At 42.7% G+C, this 20,396-nt stretch overlaps 1 protein-coding gene across 1 annotated transcript; it reads right to left on the bottom strand.

Moving 5' to 3' along the window:
- Nucleotides 1–18,601: 18,601 nt before the first annotated feature.
- On the bottom strand, nucleotides 18,602–19,576 carry LOC137809093 (uncharacterized). Its single transcript, XM_068610235.1, has one exon. It carries the CDS (start codon nucleotides 19,574–19,576, stop codon nucleotides 18,602–18,604), a length of 975 nt encoding a protein of 324 aa, XP_068466336.1.
- Nucleotides 19,577–20,396: the final 820 nt, after the last annotated feature.

The raw sequence follows: 20,396 nt of genomic DNA, 5'->3' as shown, positions 1-20,396 counted from the left end.
GATCGGGGCACGCCAACTTAATAACTGGCGACCACACGAGCCCCCCCGACTTCCTTCCCTTCTGCCAGCCATGGGCCCTGCTCAACTCACCTACATAATAGCTCGATGCCACGTCATCACTTCTGACTACCAGGACAATACAGATTTCATTTTAGGGCTTCCTAGGACACAAAGAGGTTTTGATTCCATCTTTGTAGTAGTGGATAGGTTTAGCAAGATGACTCATTTCATACCCTACCATAAAGTGGATGATGCTAACAACATCTCCAAACTCTTCTTTAGAGAAGTGGTAAGACTTCATGGTCTACCTAAAACCATAGTTTCAGATAGAGATCCAAAATTTGTTAGCCATTTATCATTTGGGAAAGGCTAGGAACTAAGTTGAATTTTTCAACCTCTTGTTATCCTCAAACGGATGGACAAACAGAGGTAGTAAATAAATCTCTATCAACTATGCTTAGGTCGTCATGAAAGGAAACCACAAATCTTGGGATGAGTACCTTCCTCATATTGAGTTTGCATACAATATAGTAGTCCATAAGACTACTAATATTTCTCCATCTGAGGTTGTATATGATTTTAATCCTCACACTCATTTGGATTTGTTACCTTTGCCTAATCCACATGAATTTGTGCATAAGGAAGGGTAACAAAAGTTGAATTCGTTAAGAAATTACATGAGAGGATTAAATATCAAATACATAAACAAAATGAGAAATACATAAAACATAACAATAAGGGGAAGAGGGAGATAGTTTCTAAAGAGGTTGACTGGGTTTGACTACACCTTAAAAAAAGATAGATTCCCTAATTAGAGGAAGTCTAAGCTTAGTCCCCGAGGAGATGGTCCTTTCCAAGTCCTCAAGAAAGTCAATAATAATTTATATCAGTTGAATGTGCCTGAGGAATATGGAGTACATGCTACTTTTAATGTTATAGATCTAAAACCTTTTGCAGGTAGCACAAATGATGAGGCAAAGACTTTTGATTTGAGGACAAATCCTCTTCAAGAGGGATGGGATGATGGCAGAGACCTCAACTCAAGACCAACCACTAGAGCTATGGAAAGGAGGAGACAAAAAGATTGGGACTATGCTACTGATGGCAGATACACTATCTTATACATGTTAAAAAATGTCATAACCCAGTGTAAATTCTCGAGTAGGATTTAAATTTTCTTACTTAAAAAGCATAATAGGATTTTTGCTTGTTATTTTGTTTTAAGTAAATCAAGGTTAGGGTTAGGGTTAGGCTTCTAAAACCTACATAGGGTATAATTGGGCTTAATTACGACCCACATTAACCTTAGGTTGGTCATTAGACCTAATTACGTCACATGGTGCACACTTGATCATGCTTACCTTGTGACTTAATTTTAGGTGCTTATTTTCAAACATCTTTGCATTTGAATTTCCCACCAATTTGCTTTTAGCTTGACCAACTTTCTAACCTATAATTTGGGGTGTTTGACTCATGTTTTAGTAGATCAAATATATGAGTGTTATGCTGCCAAATTGCAAGCCTAAGTACTTTCTTGTCTAAACCTCTATAGGATAGACATCTTTGGTCTCCTCTTCCACCTCTCCAAGTTATATGGCCGAACCAATCACTTTCCACACTCTTCATGGCAACTCCATAGCTCCAATGGAGCCATCCTTGACACATTACTTCAATAGCTTTCACCAACTTTCACACAAATTCTAAAGAAAAACTCATTCAAATGAAAGAGATGCTATAAGATGATAGTATAATTGTGGTTAGATGACCCCAAGTCATCTCCCAACGAATCCAATAGTGGAATTAGTAAATTAGTGTTCAAAATCTATCTACAAGCAAGAAAAATTAGCAATAATAATAAATATAAAATGGGATTGAGATTGTTTAACAGAAAATATAAAAGAGATTAAAACAACAAATAAAATGCGATTGATCCCCAAGTTCTTCCATCACTGAATTCTTCACAAGTTCTCTAAATATTAGTCATTTCTCAATCCTCAAATTGAGCTAAACCATATAGAACATGCGTCAATCTGATTCAACTGAAGCTCACCAATAAAGCATGTGTCTACTAGTTTAATCAGTACCCATTGTATTCCATGTGTATACTCCTTGGGAATTCTTATCTCATCTCTCTTGAATCATGTGCCCAAAAAATTAATTAGAACAGTGCGAACTAACTAAGAGACCAAAGTTTAAGATAAGAAAAAATCTCAATCATGTGTTCAAGTACAACCTTTCACAAAATCTAGTTTTCTAGGAGATTAGGAGATTAAAACAATTACTACAGAGAATTGAAAAACAAAACTCTCTTTTATTAGATCATTAGAAATCGATGGGGAATTACAAAGGAATCAACCAAAAAGGTTTAACCTTCCATGTGGGGGCAAAAATACAAAGATAAAAAAATGCAGAAAAGTAAAAATAGGAATCAATTTTACAAAGGAAACAATTTTGCACTCAGTGATATTGGTGTCTTCTATGTGTTTCCCTCTCTCTCCTTAAATAGGCATGCTCCATGAAACCTCCTCCACATTCCATATTGGAGGCACCACTTTTGGTGGAGAAGTGGAGAAATGGTGGAGAAGATCCAACTCCTACTTAGGTTTAGAAAATATCTCCTACTTTGAATAAAATCCTCTCAAATATTTTCTTATGTTTTAATTCAAAGAAGCAACTTGGACTTTTGCATATTTGGCTCATTCACAAAGGTATACACTTCCTTAAGACTATTTACTCTAAAAACACAAAAATTAACAAAAAAAAGAAAAGTTAAGGCCAAAATAAACTCAATTATACGAATCTTAATTAAAATAATGGATTTATTTATTATTATTATCCAATAATCTATGATTAAAGCTATTGAGTGTGAATAAAATTATGCTCATCAAATACTAAATAGTCAATCACCACAACCCAACTTCATTCAAATACCATCATCAACAATCATATGATTTGCACATGGATCCATAGACCAACAATATTCAACAAACGTCTTATGAAAGACTCGTGTTAAGTAGGCTCTACAAAGACTAACACCTGACTAATACTCAAGACTTAGATTTACATCAATACCAAGTAAGTTCAAACATCCATTACCGAGTGTCTACAACAGGACCCAGTGTGTATGAACTTATTCATCAGTTTCTTACCACTTGATATCTTAGTATATGTGACTTAGATCACCAGTGAATAGAGGATCTCTGTTAAACATGGGTGCCAACACTTAATACCCAACAATCAACAAGTCATACATTATCCCAAATGTATGATTTCAATCTCATATAATTTCATTGTCCTCATATGATGCATATCATTCACATGGAATGCATATCAATCACTCATACTATTTTTAGGATTTCTCAAATCAATTATGTTAGAATTAATGGCTTAAACAAGAGGGGGGGGTGAATTGTTTATCAAAAGATTTTCAAAAAGATTGGATAAGAATGAAGTTTTAACAACAATCACAGAAGAAGTAATCAAGGAAGTCAATCAAACAATGTAATTGAAACTGTTTGTAGAATTTCAATCGGTTGAAACTTCGTTTTAACCGGTTGTTTATGGTAGCAGCAAAACAAAAATAAAACAAACAATTTATAAGGAGTGAGAGAGAGAGAGATTACACAACCAATTTATACTGGTTCACTCAACCTTAAGCTACATCCAATTCCCAGAACAACCACTGGGTTCCACTAGTAATCAATAAGAAATTACAAAACACACAACCACAAAAGAGGTGATCTTGATACCACAAGAACCCCTCATCCTCTTTGCCTTACACACAACCTTAGTCAGAACACCCTCTGACCTTACAGGTTTACACACTTCACAAGTTTTATAAAAGAACAAATACAAGAACCTGAAAGGAACACATTACACCTGGATTTACAGGAATCACAGAGTTCCTATGATCAAACCTTGAACCAATGCATAACTACTTAACAATCTTGCAAAACTTGATTTGAATATCTTCTAGAAAAAGATTTCAATCTCACTGTAAATGTGTTTTCTTGTTGTTTTTGAAATACAAAGAGAATCCATACTTATAGCTCTTAAAACTAGCCGTTCTAGGCAGTCAATCACGAGCCAAAACAATTTTGATCCAACTGAAAACAGATCCAACAGGTTTTTGAAAAGCTGTTATGAAATGTGACAATCAACCGGTTGAAAAGTTGTTTTAACCGGTTGAATTGGTTAGACAGTTATTTAACCAAGTCAAAAACAGTTTTGGAAACCTTATATCAAGCTAAGTGACAAACAACTGATTATATCGTGGTTTCAACCGATTGTTTTTCTCATTGCTTAGAAAAACACTTTTCTCTTTTAAAATAGATTGAACCAGCTTGTGCAAGGGACTAGGAATAATCTTTACAAGAATTCTAAACACCCTAGGCTAAGCTCAAACAAAAAACAACACAACTTCAACCTTCAACACAAATTTGAATCATCAAAGCTCCCATGTTCTACAAATTACATATATATCTCAAATTCGTACTCGTTCCATCAGTCACACAAATCCATATCATTTAGAAATTTTACAATTCAATTGAATATACTACCTAATATTCATTTCATATTTATAAAAAAATCAAATTATTGAAGATATAAGAAAAAAAGAAGGAGAAAGAAATTTTTTTAATTAATAATTAATTATTTTTAAAGATTATTTCAAGAACAATCTAACCATATAACTTCTAAATCGGTCAAAAGAATGAATTCAAACTAAAATTTGTTAAACATCACTTTTCAATCATTTCAATACAATCACAACCTTAACTATTCAAACTCATATCAAATTCAATTTAGCTAACGTTATATCCTAACATTCATATAGTTAATAAATTAACTTATTATCTAAATAAGTTAGCTAAGGTTCTATTAAAAAAAAACATAGATAATTTCCCTTACCTGTGATTTCTTATTCTGAGAAAATTCCCGTTCAAGCAGGGGAACCACTCTAAAGTCTAGAACCTAAAGCAAGTTATCCAAACATCACCAAAATTCAGCATATGATAAAACAAGTGGAGAGGAACATTTAGGTCAACTATCATTCCCTTGAAAGATGTTGACCAGTATAAAGCACACTTTAAACTTTAGCATTAAAAGTTCATATTACTTGTAAAACACAAACTTCAACCAATCAATATTTTTTCCAAAACACATACACCATTATTCTTTTTTGTTAATATATCTTTAACAAATAAACTTTAAGTCTAACTCAATCTTACGAAACCGGTTTGTAAAGTGAGATTTATATGCACTTATATATTTATGGACAATTTGATAATGACCTGATAGTGAGTGACCTGATAGGTCAAACAACTCTCGTTATGATAGGTTGTAAGTGATTTTGATATCATCTTAAAAAAGTGAACTTTTAAATTAACCTTATAAAATCGACCTATAAAGTGAGATTTACATGAATTAACTTTACAATATACAAAATAAAATGCAAAGAAGTGATTTAAGACTATTTTTATTGTAAGATTAGGATATTTCAATTTAAATTTTTAAAGTTTACTATATCACACTATTTTAATTTTTTTTTAAGTTTTACTCTTATAATTATAATAAATTTTATAAGATTTATACTTAATATTTTATTTCATTTTGAAATAGAAAATATTTGTACTTTTTACTTTTTTGATTGAGATCTTAAATTTTATGTTACATAAATATATTTTAATGAAAAAAATTTAAAAATTGGGCTTTTTAAAATTATGATGAGTAAAATCCATTTTGAAATGGTGCATAAATTTTACTCTACCAAGACATTGGTAACTGCGCAGTGACAGTGAGTTATGATAAAGAGTAAGGTTGGTCTTACGAAACGTCGAAACCAATTGTCGTTTTCTTGTCAGAGACCACAACTTCAATTTTTAAATTTCTTTTTTCTTTCTATTTTAATTTGCAGATCGAGTGCATTGAATTTGCATGGATGTCGTTTTGGGAAAAGCAAAGTCATTAATGTGCGTTTTGTGAATGTCCTCTTCGGTTTCGTCTCTTTCACCACTTCCAACCACCTTTTCAAATTACGTTGACCCACACCACGCGTTTGACCGTTCATTTATCATCAATCAATGGACGGTCATGATTGATCGTAATGTATCTGGACATGACCACCGACTTTATGCTAATTAATTATACACAAAAATTTGAAATAATATTATAAAACAATCAATTTTACCATTTCAAATTAGTCCTTTACAAAACGTAACTTAGTGGAAATTATAATTTAATGGCAAAAATAATCCTACCAAAGTTAACATCATAACGTAATTCTCACTCTTTTTTAGAGACGAAAACCGATCTTTTTTCAATTAAAAATTAAACTATCACTTATTTATAATTTTAGGGACTAAAATGGTCATTTACCTATATATTAATTTTAAGTAAAGGGTTTATATAATTTATTTGAAAAAGTTGTATGTATTTTATGCAAGTTAAATTTCATTTTCTTGTTTGCATACTTCTTGTCGAATATGATTTAAAACGGAAAAATACATTTGTAATAATATAAATGTTTGTTTACCTCTTTCTTCTAATTATAGATTGCGTGGGTTAATAATCAATTTGTGTATACATGAAGAAATAATTGTCACAATTTTCATTAATTTTATTATTAAAATATTTAATTTAAAATGGGATTGATTCAAAAATTGAAACAAACATATAACGTTACATGAGGAATTGATCGCAAAGGGGCTTTTGTTGGCATGCAAACAAACACGTAGTGTTGAAGTGTTGTATAAATTTTTGGAGGAATATTATCACACTCGCAACAAAACAAATAGAAAAGACATAGAGATTTAAAAACTGAGTTTGTAATTGAGGCAAATGGCATAAGTTGACTAGCATAAGGAACAACAATGTTTTATTAATCCTTGATTAACGTAAGATCTCGACCAGTTATGGATTGTCTTAGGCATTTTAATTATTCTATTATAAGCTATGTGTTGTTCAAAACTTCAGACAAATATAGTAATATAGGTTGAAAATATACCTGCCTCACACTGATGCTACAAATTAATAGTAATATATATAAGACAAAAAAAGCATATTTGACCCGTGAATTATTCTTCTTATTATTTCCCACCATTCCTATGTTTTATCTTGGGCATGTGAATGATAGATATACGTGACCTATGTGGATATCGTGTTCCATGATTGACCCCAATGGAGTTTTCCTTTAATAATTAGGGCACACCCCACTAAGGCTAAAAAGGGAATTCCCCTCACTTTTTTTTGTACATACGATATGGCCTTACACTATCTTCTTCATTCTTGTTTTCATGGCTCCCATGATGTTGGAAATTTTGTTCGGTATTTTTAGTAGATGTTAAACTTTAATCATTTTATATCGGTATACACTTTTTTTTAGTCATTTACACTTTTTTAACCAATTACTAAAATAAATCATTGTTGCGATATTATTGTTGGATGAATTGAGAGAGAGATATATTCGATATCAATACATTATATAAGAAATAAAACATAACTTTCAACTCAAAAACTTAAGATAATAGGTTTTTTTTTTCTTCATTGCTACTCAATTTTATTATTTTTAGTCAATTGAATTCCTCACAAAATTTAATATGCATTTAAAAAATTGAGAGATTGTTCTTTTAAGTAGACTTGAAAATAACTTCATACAGTGTAGAATATAGGACAAGGCATGTGAGATTCAAAATAATTTGAATATATAACAAGAATCATATATATGCAAGAATTATCTCTTTTAGTAAAAAATATACTAATCCTTATTTTTTGAATGGTTATTTGTTTTTGATTTTGTGAATTTCAAAATGTTTAATAAATTCAAACATTGTAAAATTTCATGTTAAGATGGTTAAAGTCTATGTTTAATTTAATTTTCAAATTATAATTAACTTTATATTATTTTTCATTTCAGATTTTCTCATTTAAAATATTTGATCCTGCCAGTTGACCTAGCGTAAGAGCGATGCCTCGTCACGATCTTCCACACCAGCTTTGACACCACTTTCCCTTCAAGTCCACACCACAGATTGTCTTTCTGAGAACCTGAAAACACAAGATGGCGCCTCTGCGGCCGGTGGCGCTCCGACGCTCAAGTCAGTAACAAGAACACCCAAAAACTCAGAGAAAACTATGCTCTGTAGAACCGTACTAAAGTGCACTCAACCCCAAACAATGAGCCGTAATGAACGTACCTCTGCAAATTCTGTTAAGTTTACCTTTATAGTTAGGTTTTTTCTCTCTCCAGGCAGTTACGCTTTGGACGCGTGGCTCGCATCCAACCCTGCACGTGTCACCATCTGGGCTGGGGTAGCAGGTAGTACCTAGCCCTACACGTGTCATCATCTGAGTTAGGATAACTTGAGCGTCATTTCTATATTGCATCCAACCCTATACGTGTCGTCATCTGGGTTGGGCTAACTGGTAGTACCCAACCCTACACGTGTCATCATCTGAGCTGGGGTAACTTGAGCGTCATTTCTATGTAGTAACCAGCTGCGCGGCCAAGTCTCCTATTCAAGGAGTAATCTAGCACGTAACACGCTCTGGAACACCACCGACAAGGCGAGTATCGGATGCAACAAAGTACACCATCTCTGTGATATCGCTTGTCGCAAGTGCCACCCTCCTTATTGCTGCGCCATGCATGTTCCAGCTGAGGAAACCTTGCCACCAACGAATGTCCACTCTAGGAATCCCGTCGTTGATGAGCAAGCTGTTCCCTCCAACTCACTCGACCTTCACGCCCCATGCTGGCGTAACAATCGTCTTACTGAACTTACACGCTTGAACTTACTCGTCTGGCCTCCAACAGCTTTAACTAAGTTTACTGGGAAACCCGACGATGTGCTCCTTGCGGCGATGTCAGATCACCTGATCTCCCATTATCTAACACGTCGATGAAACGCAAAATTGGCGACAACCGACTATGTACACTGCAGAGCGCCACTTCCACGAACGGCGACTATGTTCACTTCTGAACCATTCATCTTTCTCTTGTCCACGTGTCCTGCTGAGCACGCCCCCATAGTCACTTGCTAGACACGTCATCACACCCGATGACCTGATCGGTACACAAGCCCCCCAGTCTTGAGTTGCGACTTGTTCAACGAAAAGACTAAAGAGTTGAATTTCCAGTGACCTACGTGGCCTTGCGCGTTGGCGCTCATACTGTTTACTGATTTGACATTTCACCAACCCCTTCGACCAAACGACACGTGGACTTATCAACGACTATTATTCATTGCCGCTTGCGCTTCTCGCAACGTTCGAAATTCTTAATACCTTCGTGCCACTTCACTGTTTCATTATCTTCTTCTTCACTTCAAACCCCCTGAAATACTCTAGCGAACGTTTTGTCTCCTCAATCATCATCTTGCTCAACACATTTCTGATCATCAAAAGGTAACCGTCCATCTCTTCTCACTGATATTTGCTGCATTTTAATCGGTTTGCATAATCCATTAACTGTCTGGAGCATACGCTGTGGGTTGTTTTTGCTCTTTGCTTCGCTTTATTCTGTGCCTAGGTTTTCTAGCCTTTTCTCTGCGACCCCCCTTGTTCTTTCTGTCTTCCTCTTTTCGGTTGAGTCGTTCTGCTTATAAACTCTCATCTCTTCCCTTTTTCATCTTCTTTGCAACTCTTCTGATGGTTCGCACCAAAATCACTCTGAACCCTCCTCCATCCTCTCAAAACCCTTCGACAAAAACTCGTAGGGCCAACCCTTCTTCTTCTCGCAATCCACCAAGGGATCCTAGTGTCCCTTCGAGCCAGGCCGTGAGACCCGCGTCCTCTCGACCTAACCAACCACAACCAACCCCACCTCAAACCAGCGCAACTGTGAGGCCCCTCCCTGACTACAAACGGTTGTATCCATGGGCCACTTCAGCTTTGCTGGGTGAGATCTCCTCCATTAACATCGATGTCGACGTCCTCCGCCTCAAGAAAGGTGATCAAGCTCACCTTTCTTTCAGCAAGGAACACGATGACAAGGTGTCCGTTCATCCCTGTCCTCCCGGAGAACCCATCTGCACTGACGACCAGGGGAGCAACGACAAACCCTTCTGCTTCGTCTATGCTACGATGTTCAAGAAGGTCAAGCTCCGCTTCCCCTTCACTCGTTTCGAGAGGGAGCTCTTGACCGAGCTTGACATATCCCCCGCCCAGCTTCATCCCAACAGCTGGGCGTTCGTCAAGGCATACCAAATTATCTGTGCGCACTTGGGACTTCCAGCTTCGGTGGACGTGTTCCTCTATCTATTCGAGGCCAAGAACCCAGGCGATCGTCTATGGGTCAGCCTCAACGGGGTTGCTGGGAGGTCCATCCTCTCCATCTTCCAGCAATCCTACAAAGACTGGAAAGGGAAGTTCGTGCGCGTCTGCTGCAATGACCAAGACCCCACTCTCCTCGACAGATTTCCCTTGTATTGGGTGAACAAGGGAAAGAAAGAGACTAGCTTCAGGAGGGCTAGAGGGCCGGAAAAGATGGGGGAGCTCGACAAAGACCTATGCAACTTCTGGAAAAGAGTTGCCTCCTCCAACGTAACTTTGGCCACCTCCTCCATCATCGCCTATGAATTCCACGAAGGTCAACTGGACGTTCATATAGGTTTTTCTTTCCCTCATCGCCGAGTTCCCTTTCCTTGAATTCGCATCACCCTGGCTTTTACATTGATGTTGTCGTTCTGATTTGCGCGTAGTCTTAACTAGCTAGTCCATGCATTGACTCACACTGCTTATTTTCTTGTGCATCATCAACTGCTTGAATTGGACTGGTTTGTGATCGTTGGCTTCTCTGTGCAGATATGATGTTGGGGAAAGAAAGGATGGCTGAGCTGCGCTCCATAACCAAACTTCACAATCTGGCGGCGGGCTCCCGAGCCGTTCCAAACTCCGTTGCAGAAATTGCCGCCGCCCAAGGCAAATCTCCGCTGGTTGGCCCATCTGCTGCTGTCGCTCTTCCTGCCCCTGAGCGGAAGAAACTGCCACCCAAAAAGGCTAAGAGGAAAGCCCCCAGGGTGGTGTCGGACGAAAGCACCGAGGATAGGCTAGTCTGCAAAAGGAAAAGGAAAGTTGTAATCGAACCACCAGTAGCTGAAGGCGCCACCCCAGATTACGTCGAGAACCTCCCCAGCGCCTCCACGCCATTCGAGTCCGCTGGGGATGTTCTTGCTTCAAACGCCTCAGTTGCTGAAGCTGTACCTGAACAACTTGCTGATACGCAAGCTTCTTCTCAAGCTGCAGCGGAACTACCTGCCTCACCACCACGCCTCGAGGCTCCCCTCGCCATCCAACCTTGCGAGGGTGGTGGTGAGAATCAACCTTCACCTCCTCCCTCAACTCCAGCCCTTCCAGTTCCTCTCCAGGAAGCCTTGAAGTCTTTCACCGCGCGCCTAAACGCCATTGTTGATGAGAGTCTTCCTCAAATCGTCGGTGAAGGTCTGAAAGACTCCTTGAGCAAGTTCGAACTCGATAACCGCATCCTTCAGGAGGAGGCGAGCACCGCGAGAGCCGAAGCTGAGAAAGTCAAGTGCGACATGATGATGCAAGGGCTAGAGTTCTTGCGGGTGGAAAACGCTCTCAACGAGGAGCTCTGAAGTCTGCGCAAAGACAAGGCCGAATTGCGCCTGAAACTGCACAACAAACTTCAGGACGCCGTTGAGTTAGAAAGCAAGCTCGTTCCTATGAGGGAAAGAATTGCAGAGCTGGAAGAGGCCCGAAAAACTGACGAGGCCAAGATGGTCAAACTGGAGAAGAGGTCGACCGAGAGGGAAACCCTTCTGGGGAAAGTTGAAGCAGATCAGGACAAGGCACTCAAAGAATTGAGCGAAACTATCGCCAAGCTTGCCCAAGTGCGCGAGGAGAACAGCGGATTCAAGAAGAAGGTCGACGAGCTTGAACTTGAGATTGCCCAGGTTCGTGAAGAGAACAGTGGGTTCAAGACAAAGATCGACGAGCTTGAGCTTGAAGCTGCCCAGGTTCTTACCTTAGGCTTTGGGGCTGCTTTGGAGCAGTTCGCTTGCAAATTCCCCGATCTCGACCTCTCCGAGTTTTCAGTGTACAACGAAGTGGTGGATGGCAAGATCATGCCTCCAACTTAACTGTTGCTCCCATCTGCCATTCAATTTTACCACCTTGAAACTCTTGTATTTAACTCTGATTTATATGTAATAATTTTCATTATGTTCAAACTATTTTGATATACATGAATATATATGGCTTCTAACTTCATCTGTTGTGCGATCACCTGATAACTGGTTGGTTTTTGCTCAACCCAATTAACTTAGCACAAACTAACACTTAATTCTCTGAAAATCAACTTAACTTGAACAAACGGTTAGTCTATAGTGTTTCGGCCGGTTGACCTGGGACGTCTTTGGGCACAACCTCACCCGTCAGCTAGGGACTCCTTCCCACTGGTTACCTGTGGATTCCTGCAAAGAAGGACAAAAGGGCGCCCTAGCGGCCGTTTGCACTCCGACGCTCAAGTCAGCTAGCAAGAAACACCAAAACTCTACACCTCGGTATCGGAGCACCGTGGCTAGCACTCTGAAGGTGGTTAAAAGAAACTGTGTCTAGTGTCTATTTTCTCCCCCTGGCAAACAACCTCTCTCCCTAGTCCCTTGTGCGTAGCCCCAAGACTCGAGCAAGCAACTAGAGTGTGTTCTAGGAAAGTCTGCCAAAAGTTCCAACCCCGTTTCCAACATTCAAGGCGCTATTTAAACTACTCTAGCATTTAAAGCGTCTTAAAGCGCATTTAATTATAAAACGTTCAGCGCCTTTAAGACGTTTAAACCGCTTGGAGCATTTATAGTACCTTAAACGCTTGAAACAGAAACTTTATTAAATAGCTTTAATTACCTTGTACCTAACAAATTGACGTTTCTATTCTGACTTGGCTGCTATTACACGTGGAGGGCCTCACAGCACCGTGACCCCACTTGGGGGTATTTCCTCATGTGAGTCCTCCTACCTGGGAGTGCATCTGCGCAAGGGGTGACTTTTTGGATGCCAACTCATGCCCCCAAACCTCTAGTCACTCACTTTGAGAGCGTATCTACCTTCCTCTCGTACCCTGCACCTGGCTGCCCCCGGTCGTGACCCTTCTCATGAGTCGTAACTATCCCAAGGGCGTCTCTGGGGCGGCATGGGCACTTCACAAGTCAGATTGCTCTCCACTGGCGCTATTACTATGGCCTTGAAGCCACCTTTCTCTTCTCTTTATTGCTACCCCGGGTTATCGGGGTTTGAGGCCTTCCCACGACGTCATTCCCTCCATGGTCTTTCCTACTCATGGGTATCGGGGAGCAACGCTGTGGTTGCCTTGCTTTTGTGACATTTTACCTGGGCGACGCCCTACCTAGGCGACGCCTACTCTGGGCGACGTCTCATCTTGGCGACGCTTCCTCTTGACGACGCCCTGCCATGGCGACGCTTGCACTTGGCGTCGCCTCACCTAGGCGACGCCTTATGTTGACTTTGACCCCGACGTTGGCTTTGACCTTGACTTGTCAACGCCCGGGTACGGGAAGGTACATATAGCAATAGCATTTGACACGAAATCACTTACTGGGCAGTAGGCGTGGGATATTCTTAGTATCCGAAATTTCGCTTGCCTGGTCTGCCAAGTGACATGTGTATTTCTAGGTTATCGCCTAAAACTTTGCTGATTTGGCTCTCGCCGTTTAACCTTCTTTCTATTTCAATCTCAAAGCCATGGGCTTTCGGCGACGCCATTTTCCTTTTAACTGAAAACGTCCCCTGCGGGGCCACCTCATGACTTCATCTTTGCTTGACTGGAAGGAGAGCTGCCTTTCGGATCTCCCTCTACCTTCCCTGAGTCTTTAACCTGAGATAACTTAAGTCATTGTTCCCTCATCTAGGGGTAGAGCCGCCTTTCAGATCCTTCTCTACCTCCCTGAGTTTTAGAACAATGACATAGGTGGTGAGGTGTCCTTTGCGAACCTTCCCCAGCCATCCTTTAACTTCTTTTTTAACTGGTCTTACTAGGTCAATATTGATGTTTCACTCAAGGGAAAAGGCGTTTTCATCGACCTTCCTTTCCCATACTTAAGATCATTAACACCCCTGACTTTTCAGCTTTATCTTGCCTGAACTCACTTGAGGGTGAGAAGGGCTTTTCCTGATGCCTCAACTTGCCCAGGGGTTACATCTCCTCCTCCCCTGGATGCACTGAGGACTTTCAAACTTGCCTCAATTTGCTTACGCAAAGAGGTCTTGTAATCTGCTCTTGCCTGTACTCGCTCACGGCGAGGAGGACTTTTTGATCTCTTCTCGCCTGCGCTCGCTCAAGGTGAGGAGGTCTTTTTAATCTCTTCTCGCCTACACTCGCTCACGGCAAGGAGGACTTTTTGATCTCTTCTCGCCTGCACTCGCTCAAGGCGAGGAGGTATTTTTAATCTCTTCTCGCCTACATTCGCTCACGGCGAGGAGGACTTTTTGACCTTTTCTCGCCAGATGGCGATGAGAACTTAAAAAGTTCTATACTTGTGCCTCCAATCGCCAAGTGCGATGAGGACTTAAAACTTTAACTTATAACTCCGAGCGCCAGCTGGCGATGAGGGTTTAAAACTTTATGCTTTAAAACTTTGCACTGAATGCATGCGATCTGAATTCGCCGTTGCTTTAAATTACACAAGGGCAACAAAGTTTCTTTCCGAAAACTTAAAAAATGATAAGCATTCAAACTTAATAACTTGGAAACTTTGATAAACTTCGAAACCTTCTTTATTGGGTGACTTCGTTAAAAACCCTCCTTAGGGAAAAAAGAGTGTCCCCTTGAAAAACTGTTTTAACTGAAACATCTTAAACTGTTCAAGTTAATCACTACTTACAATGCTTTAACTGTAATAAAACTTGAGATGGGTGGCGTTCCAAGTGCGAGGAATCGCCCCTCCGTCCAGCGTCTCCAAGCGGTAGGCTCCGTTCCCGAGTGCTTCGATTATTCTAAACGGTCCTGTCCACTTAGGTGATAGTTTGTTCTCCATCTCATACTGGTGGGACTTCCTCATCACCAGGTCGCCGTCTCTGAATTGCCTTGGCCTTATTCTGGAGTTGTACTTGCGTTCAACTCTTCTCTTTACTACCTCGGCCTTCACCTGTGCTTCCTCCCTGACTTCATCCAGCAAATCCAGGTTCATTCTCCTCTCCTCGTTCGAGTCTTCCGCCACGAAGTTTTGGAATCTCGGCGAGCTTTCCTCGGTTTCAACTGGAATCAACGCATCACACCCATACACCAAACTAAACGGGGTTTCGTGGGTTCCCGATTGCTCAGTGGTATGATACGCCCATACTATACGGGGAACCTCTTCAGCCCAAGACCCTTTGGCCTTCTCCAACCTCCTTTTCAATCCTCTCAACAAGACCCGGTTGGCTGACTCCACTTGCCCATTCGTTTGTGGGTGCTCCACAGAAGCAAACACCTGCTGTATCCCAACATCCCCACACAGCTTCTTCAACAGGTGACTTGCAAACTGAGTCCCATTATCTGATACCAAACGCTTGGGCACACCAAATCGGCACACCAAATCGGCACACAATATTCTTCCACACGAAACTCTGAATCTTGTACGCGGTGATCTGGGCTACTGGTTCTGCTTCAATCCACTTTGTGAAGTACTCGATCGCCACAACCAAATACTTCATTTGCCTGATCGCCAATGGAAAGGGTCCCAGAATATCGATTCCCCACGTATGGAACGACCAGGGGCTGTAAATTGACTTCAACTCTTTTGGAGGCGCCTTGGCTAATCGGCGTGCTGCTGGCATTGCTTGCAACACTGGGCATATTTCTTGCAATCTTCCCTCATCGTGGGCCAGTAATAACCTGCACGGAGGGTTCTTGTTGCCAAAGCTCGACCCCCGATGTGACTCCCAGAAATCCCCTCATGGAGCTCAGCCATAATTCTCATGCACTTCTCTCCATATACACATACTAAAAGAGGATGTGTGAACCCGAACCTGTACAACTCGTCATCGATGAGGGTGAACCTACTGGAGTTTCTCTTTATCTTTCTAGCCTCCGTCGGGTCCATTGGGAGCACACCATCCGCCATGTAGCGCTGGTATGGCGTTATCCATGTATCTGGCTCATGGATAGCACAAACTTGCGTCATCTTCGTCTCCCCCCTGGACGTGCCCTGACTCTCGGCGTCCTCAAAGTCTCCTGAGTCAAAGATCTATGACTCCTCGCTGTCCCTTCCATTGATTTGCACACTTGAAGAACCTGGTGATCTGCCACGAATGCCCGAGGTGTCTTCAAAGTTTCTTGTATAACGGTCATCTGCCTGCCCCCTTTGCCCGAACTGGCGAGCTTGGCTAGCAAGTCAGCTCGGGCATTCTGCTCCATTGGCACGTGCACCACTTCAAAAAAAACAAAGGACCTCTTCAACTCTTGCACATACTCCAGGTAAGCCGCCATCTGCGGATCTTTGGCCTGAAACTCACCCGTTACCTGCCCAGTGACCAACAACGAGTCACTCTTGGCCATCAGCACCTTTGCTCCCATCTCCTTTGCCAACAGAATACCAGCAATCAAAGCCTCATACTCCGCCTGATTATTGTTGGCCTTGAAGGCAAACCTCAGAGATTGCTCTATCAACACATCGTTGGGTCCTTCCAAAATGACTCCAGCTCCGCTACCCAACTGGTTAGACGACCCATCCACCGAGAGCACCCAGCGAAAATCACCCTCGGCGCTTTGCACTGTTTCGGAAGATAGGTCGACCACAAAGTCAGCGAAGATTTGCCCCTTGATCGGTCCTCGGGGCTCATACTTGATGTCGAATTCTGACAACTCCACTGCCCATTTTACCATCCTCCCAGCTATATCCGGCTTCTTCAAAACCTTCTGGATGGGTAAGTCAGTCATTACCAACACTGTAAAGCTCTGGAAGTAATGATGCAGCCTCCTCACCGAAAACACAACCGCCAGCGCTGCTTTCTCTAAAGCCTGATACCTCACTTTTGGTCCCTGCAACACCTTGCTAACAAAATAAATAGGTTTCTGAACTTGATCTTGATCCTGGACGAGCACCGCACTTATCGCCTTCTCAGTTATGGCAGAATATAACTTGAGGGGCGTTGTCATTTGAGGTTTGCACAGAACCGACGGGCTCGCCAAATACTCTTTGAGCTTCACAAAAGCTTCTTCACACCCTCTCGTCCAGACAAACATGTTATTCCTCTTCAAGCATTGGAAGTACGGGTGGCCCTTCTCTCCACTGGCGGATACGAATCGAGACAGGGCGGCCATCCGGCCTGTGAGCTGCTGCACCTCCTTTACAGTGGCAGGACTCCTCATCGCCAGAATGACGGCACACTTATCGGGGTTTGCCTCGATTCCCCTCTCAGACAGGAGAAATCCCAGAAACTTCCCTGCCTCCACGCCGAAAATGCACTTCTCAGGATTCAATTTTAGCTTGTACCTGGCTATTGTAACGAACAACTCTTCCAGATCAGTGACGTGCCTGCTCTTTTCCAGAGATGTCACGACCATGTCGTCAACATATGCTTGCACATTCCTCCTGAGCATAGGCGCGAGTACCTTATCCATTAGCCTCTGGTACGTGGCTCCCGCGTTCTTCAGCCCAAAAGGCATCACCTTGTAGCAATAGCACGACCTTTCCGTCATGAAAGCAGTCTTTTCCTCATCCATGGGATGCATCTTAATCTGATTATATCCCGAGAAGGCGTCCAAGAAACTGAGCAATTTGCACCCTGACGCACTGTCTACCAGGGCATCTATGCTCGGCAAAGGATAAGAATCCTTTGGACAGGCTTTATTCAGATCCGTAAAATCAACACACATCCGCCACTTCCCACTGCTCTTCTTGACCAGAACGACATTAGCGAGCCATTATGGATACTGAATCTCCCTGATATGGTCTGCCACGAGGAGTTTCTGCGTCTCGTCCCTGATCGCCTGCCTCTTTTCTTCGTTGAACTTTCTCCTTCTCTGGCGGATCGGCCTGACTTGGGGATCCATTGCCAAACGATGACACAAAAAATCGGGGTCAATCCCGGGCATGTCTGAAGCAGATCATGCAAACGCGTTCAGGTGTCTACTTATCACTTTGGCGATCTGGTCCTGCGTCTCGCCATCTAAGGTTTTCCCCAGCTTAAACGTTTTGCCGCCGATCTTCTTCTCAAGCCACTCCTCGACCGGCTGAGGCCTCTTCTCACTGGCGATCAGAGCTCTCGTAATTCCTGACTCCCTGGCGATCTCCGGGCAGTTTTTCTCTTCCTCCACCCGAGCGGCGTTCTCGGACCTCGCCTCAACATCCTCCATTGCCGCATCCCCCTCGGCGGCCACCTCCAACGCTGTATCCACAACTTGCCGATTTTCCTGCTCAGGCCTCGCACCAGGGGGTGGTGTTGTGGTTACATGGCATACCGATCTCTTGTTCTTGAGGCTGTTTTCATAGCACTTCTTTGCCTCCTTTTGGTCAAAACGGATGGTGATGACCACCCCCTCCATCGAAGGTAACTTGACCTTCATGTGCCTTGTTGAAGGCACAACTCCTGTCCTGTTGAGTGTTGGCCTTCCCTGTGCGCGAGGCCAGCCCATCTGTGAATGTCGTCCTTAACTCAATGTACCCCCTGACCTCCACTTGATCATCGACAAAACCGTAGAAACAGCCCCCAATGGCCTCAGCTGGTCAGGGGATAACTGTAACTTTTCGAAAGTCGGCCAAAACATCACGTCTGTCGAGGTTCCTTGATCGACCAGCACCCGATGGACCGTCCTCCCCGCCGTAACAAGCGAGATTACAATAGGGTCATTGTCATGAGGCACGACATCCCTAAGATCTTCTTTGGTGAACGCGATGTCCACATCGGGTGAGTGATCCTCAAAAACCTCCACTGACATCACGGACCTTGCATACTTCTTTCGCTGCGACGCAGTACACCCACCACCGAAGAATCCACCCGCTATGGTGTGGATCTCGCCATGAATGGGTACTTCGTGCTGCTCTCCCTCACTGCCCGCCGGTTGTGAACCTGATGATTGCCCCGCTTGCTTCTCCAACAGGTAATCCTTCAAGAATCCACACTTGACCAGCTCGGCGAGTTGGTATCCCAGAGCCAAACACGAATTGATAAAGTGGCCAAAACACTTGTGGAACTCACACCACGCGTCTGGTTTTGGTCCCAACACCTTATCTGTTGTCTTCTCAGGCACTTTGAGCCTGGCAGCAATGTTCGGGATGGCGATCAGGTCAGCCAAACCCATCACGTACTCGTACCTCGGCGGGCGATTCGTCTCTCTAGGCCGCCCCGACCCCTTCCCCTTGCTCTTCTTTGGGTCATAAGGATGACACATCCTTTGATCCCTCTTCCCCGCCGTCGCCTCCATCACCCTCTGCGGCTGAATCCTCGTCTGGGCGCGTGGCTTAGCTGGGGCCACATTTCCCCATTTCTCGGAGACTTCGCTCTCAGCGGCGATGTGAGCCACGAGACGTCGTCGGATTTCAGCGAACGTGGCGGGGTGACTCCGGATCAACGATTCACTAAAAGGCCCAGGCAACACGCCCTTTTTGAAGGCATATACAAACATTTCTTCATCCTTACCTGGCTAGCGGACTATCTAAGCTCCGAATTTGTTCAAAAAATCCTACAGGGACTCCCCTTGATGCTGCCTCACGTCGAACAAATCGTAAGACACCAACGGCGGTGCCTTGTTCACTATGTACTGCTCAACGAACATCTTGGAGAACTGCTGGAACGTGGTGATGTGTCCAGTAGGTAGACTGACGAACCAGTCCAACGCTGTTCTGTTGAGAGTGCTCATGAACACCTTGCAGTAGACCGCGTCTGAACCTCCTGAGAGCATCATCTGCGTGTGAAACGCCATGAGATGAGCCTCACGATCTTCCACCTGGTGAAGGATGCTTTCACCGCTACCGGATTTGCAGGGACCACCGTGTCCATGATCTCCTGAGAAAACGGCATGGGAAAACTACGCGGTGGGGACGGGGGTGCAGATCTGTCCCCAATCGCACGCTCCTCCCGTCCCTGTAGGGCTTTACGTAGCTCCTCGTTGACTCTGTTGAGCTCTTCATTCCTAGCCTGTGAGGCCACTAGTGCCTCATGCATTCTTTCTTGTTCAGAACGCGCTGCAGTTACGTTCTCCTGCAACGTTCTCATCATCTATATCACCTGCGTCATAGACACAGTGTCCTCTTCGGTTGACGGCGCGACTAAACTAGATCGCGTTGTCCTCATCCTTTCTCAGCAAACTCAACAACTCAAAGAAACTCCAAACGAACAGTGAAAACTCCGGAAAACCGACTGTGACGGCAAGCAGTCGAACTGAAAACACCAAAACTTCATCAAACTCGATCTGTGGTTGGGAATCACCTTTTATACGGCCCCAC

The sequence above is a fragment of the Phaseolus vulgaris genome, chromosome 2 (assembly GCF_000499845.2).
Source record: "Phaseolus vulgaris cultivar G19833 chromosome 2, P. vulgaris v2.0, whole genome shotgun sequence".
Taxonomy (NCBI): domain Eukaryota; kingdom Viridiplantae; phylum Streptophyta; class Magnoliopsida; order Fabales; family Fabaceae; genus Phaseolus; species Phaseolus vulgaris.
Note: the sequence above shows the minus strand (reverse complement) of the source record. Positions and strands in the feature narration are given on the sequence as shown.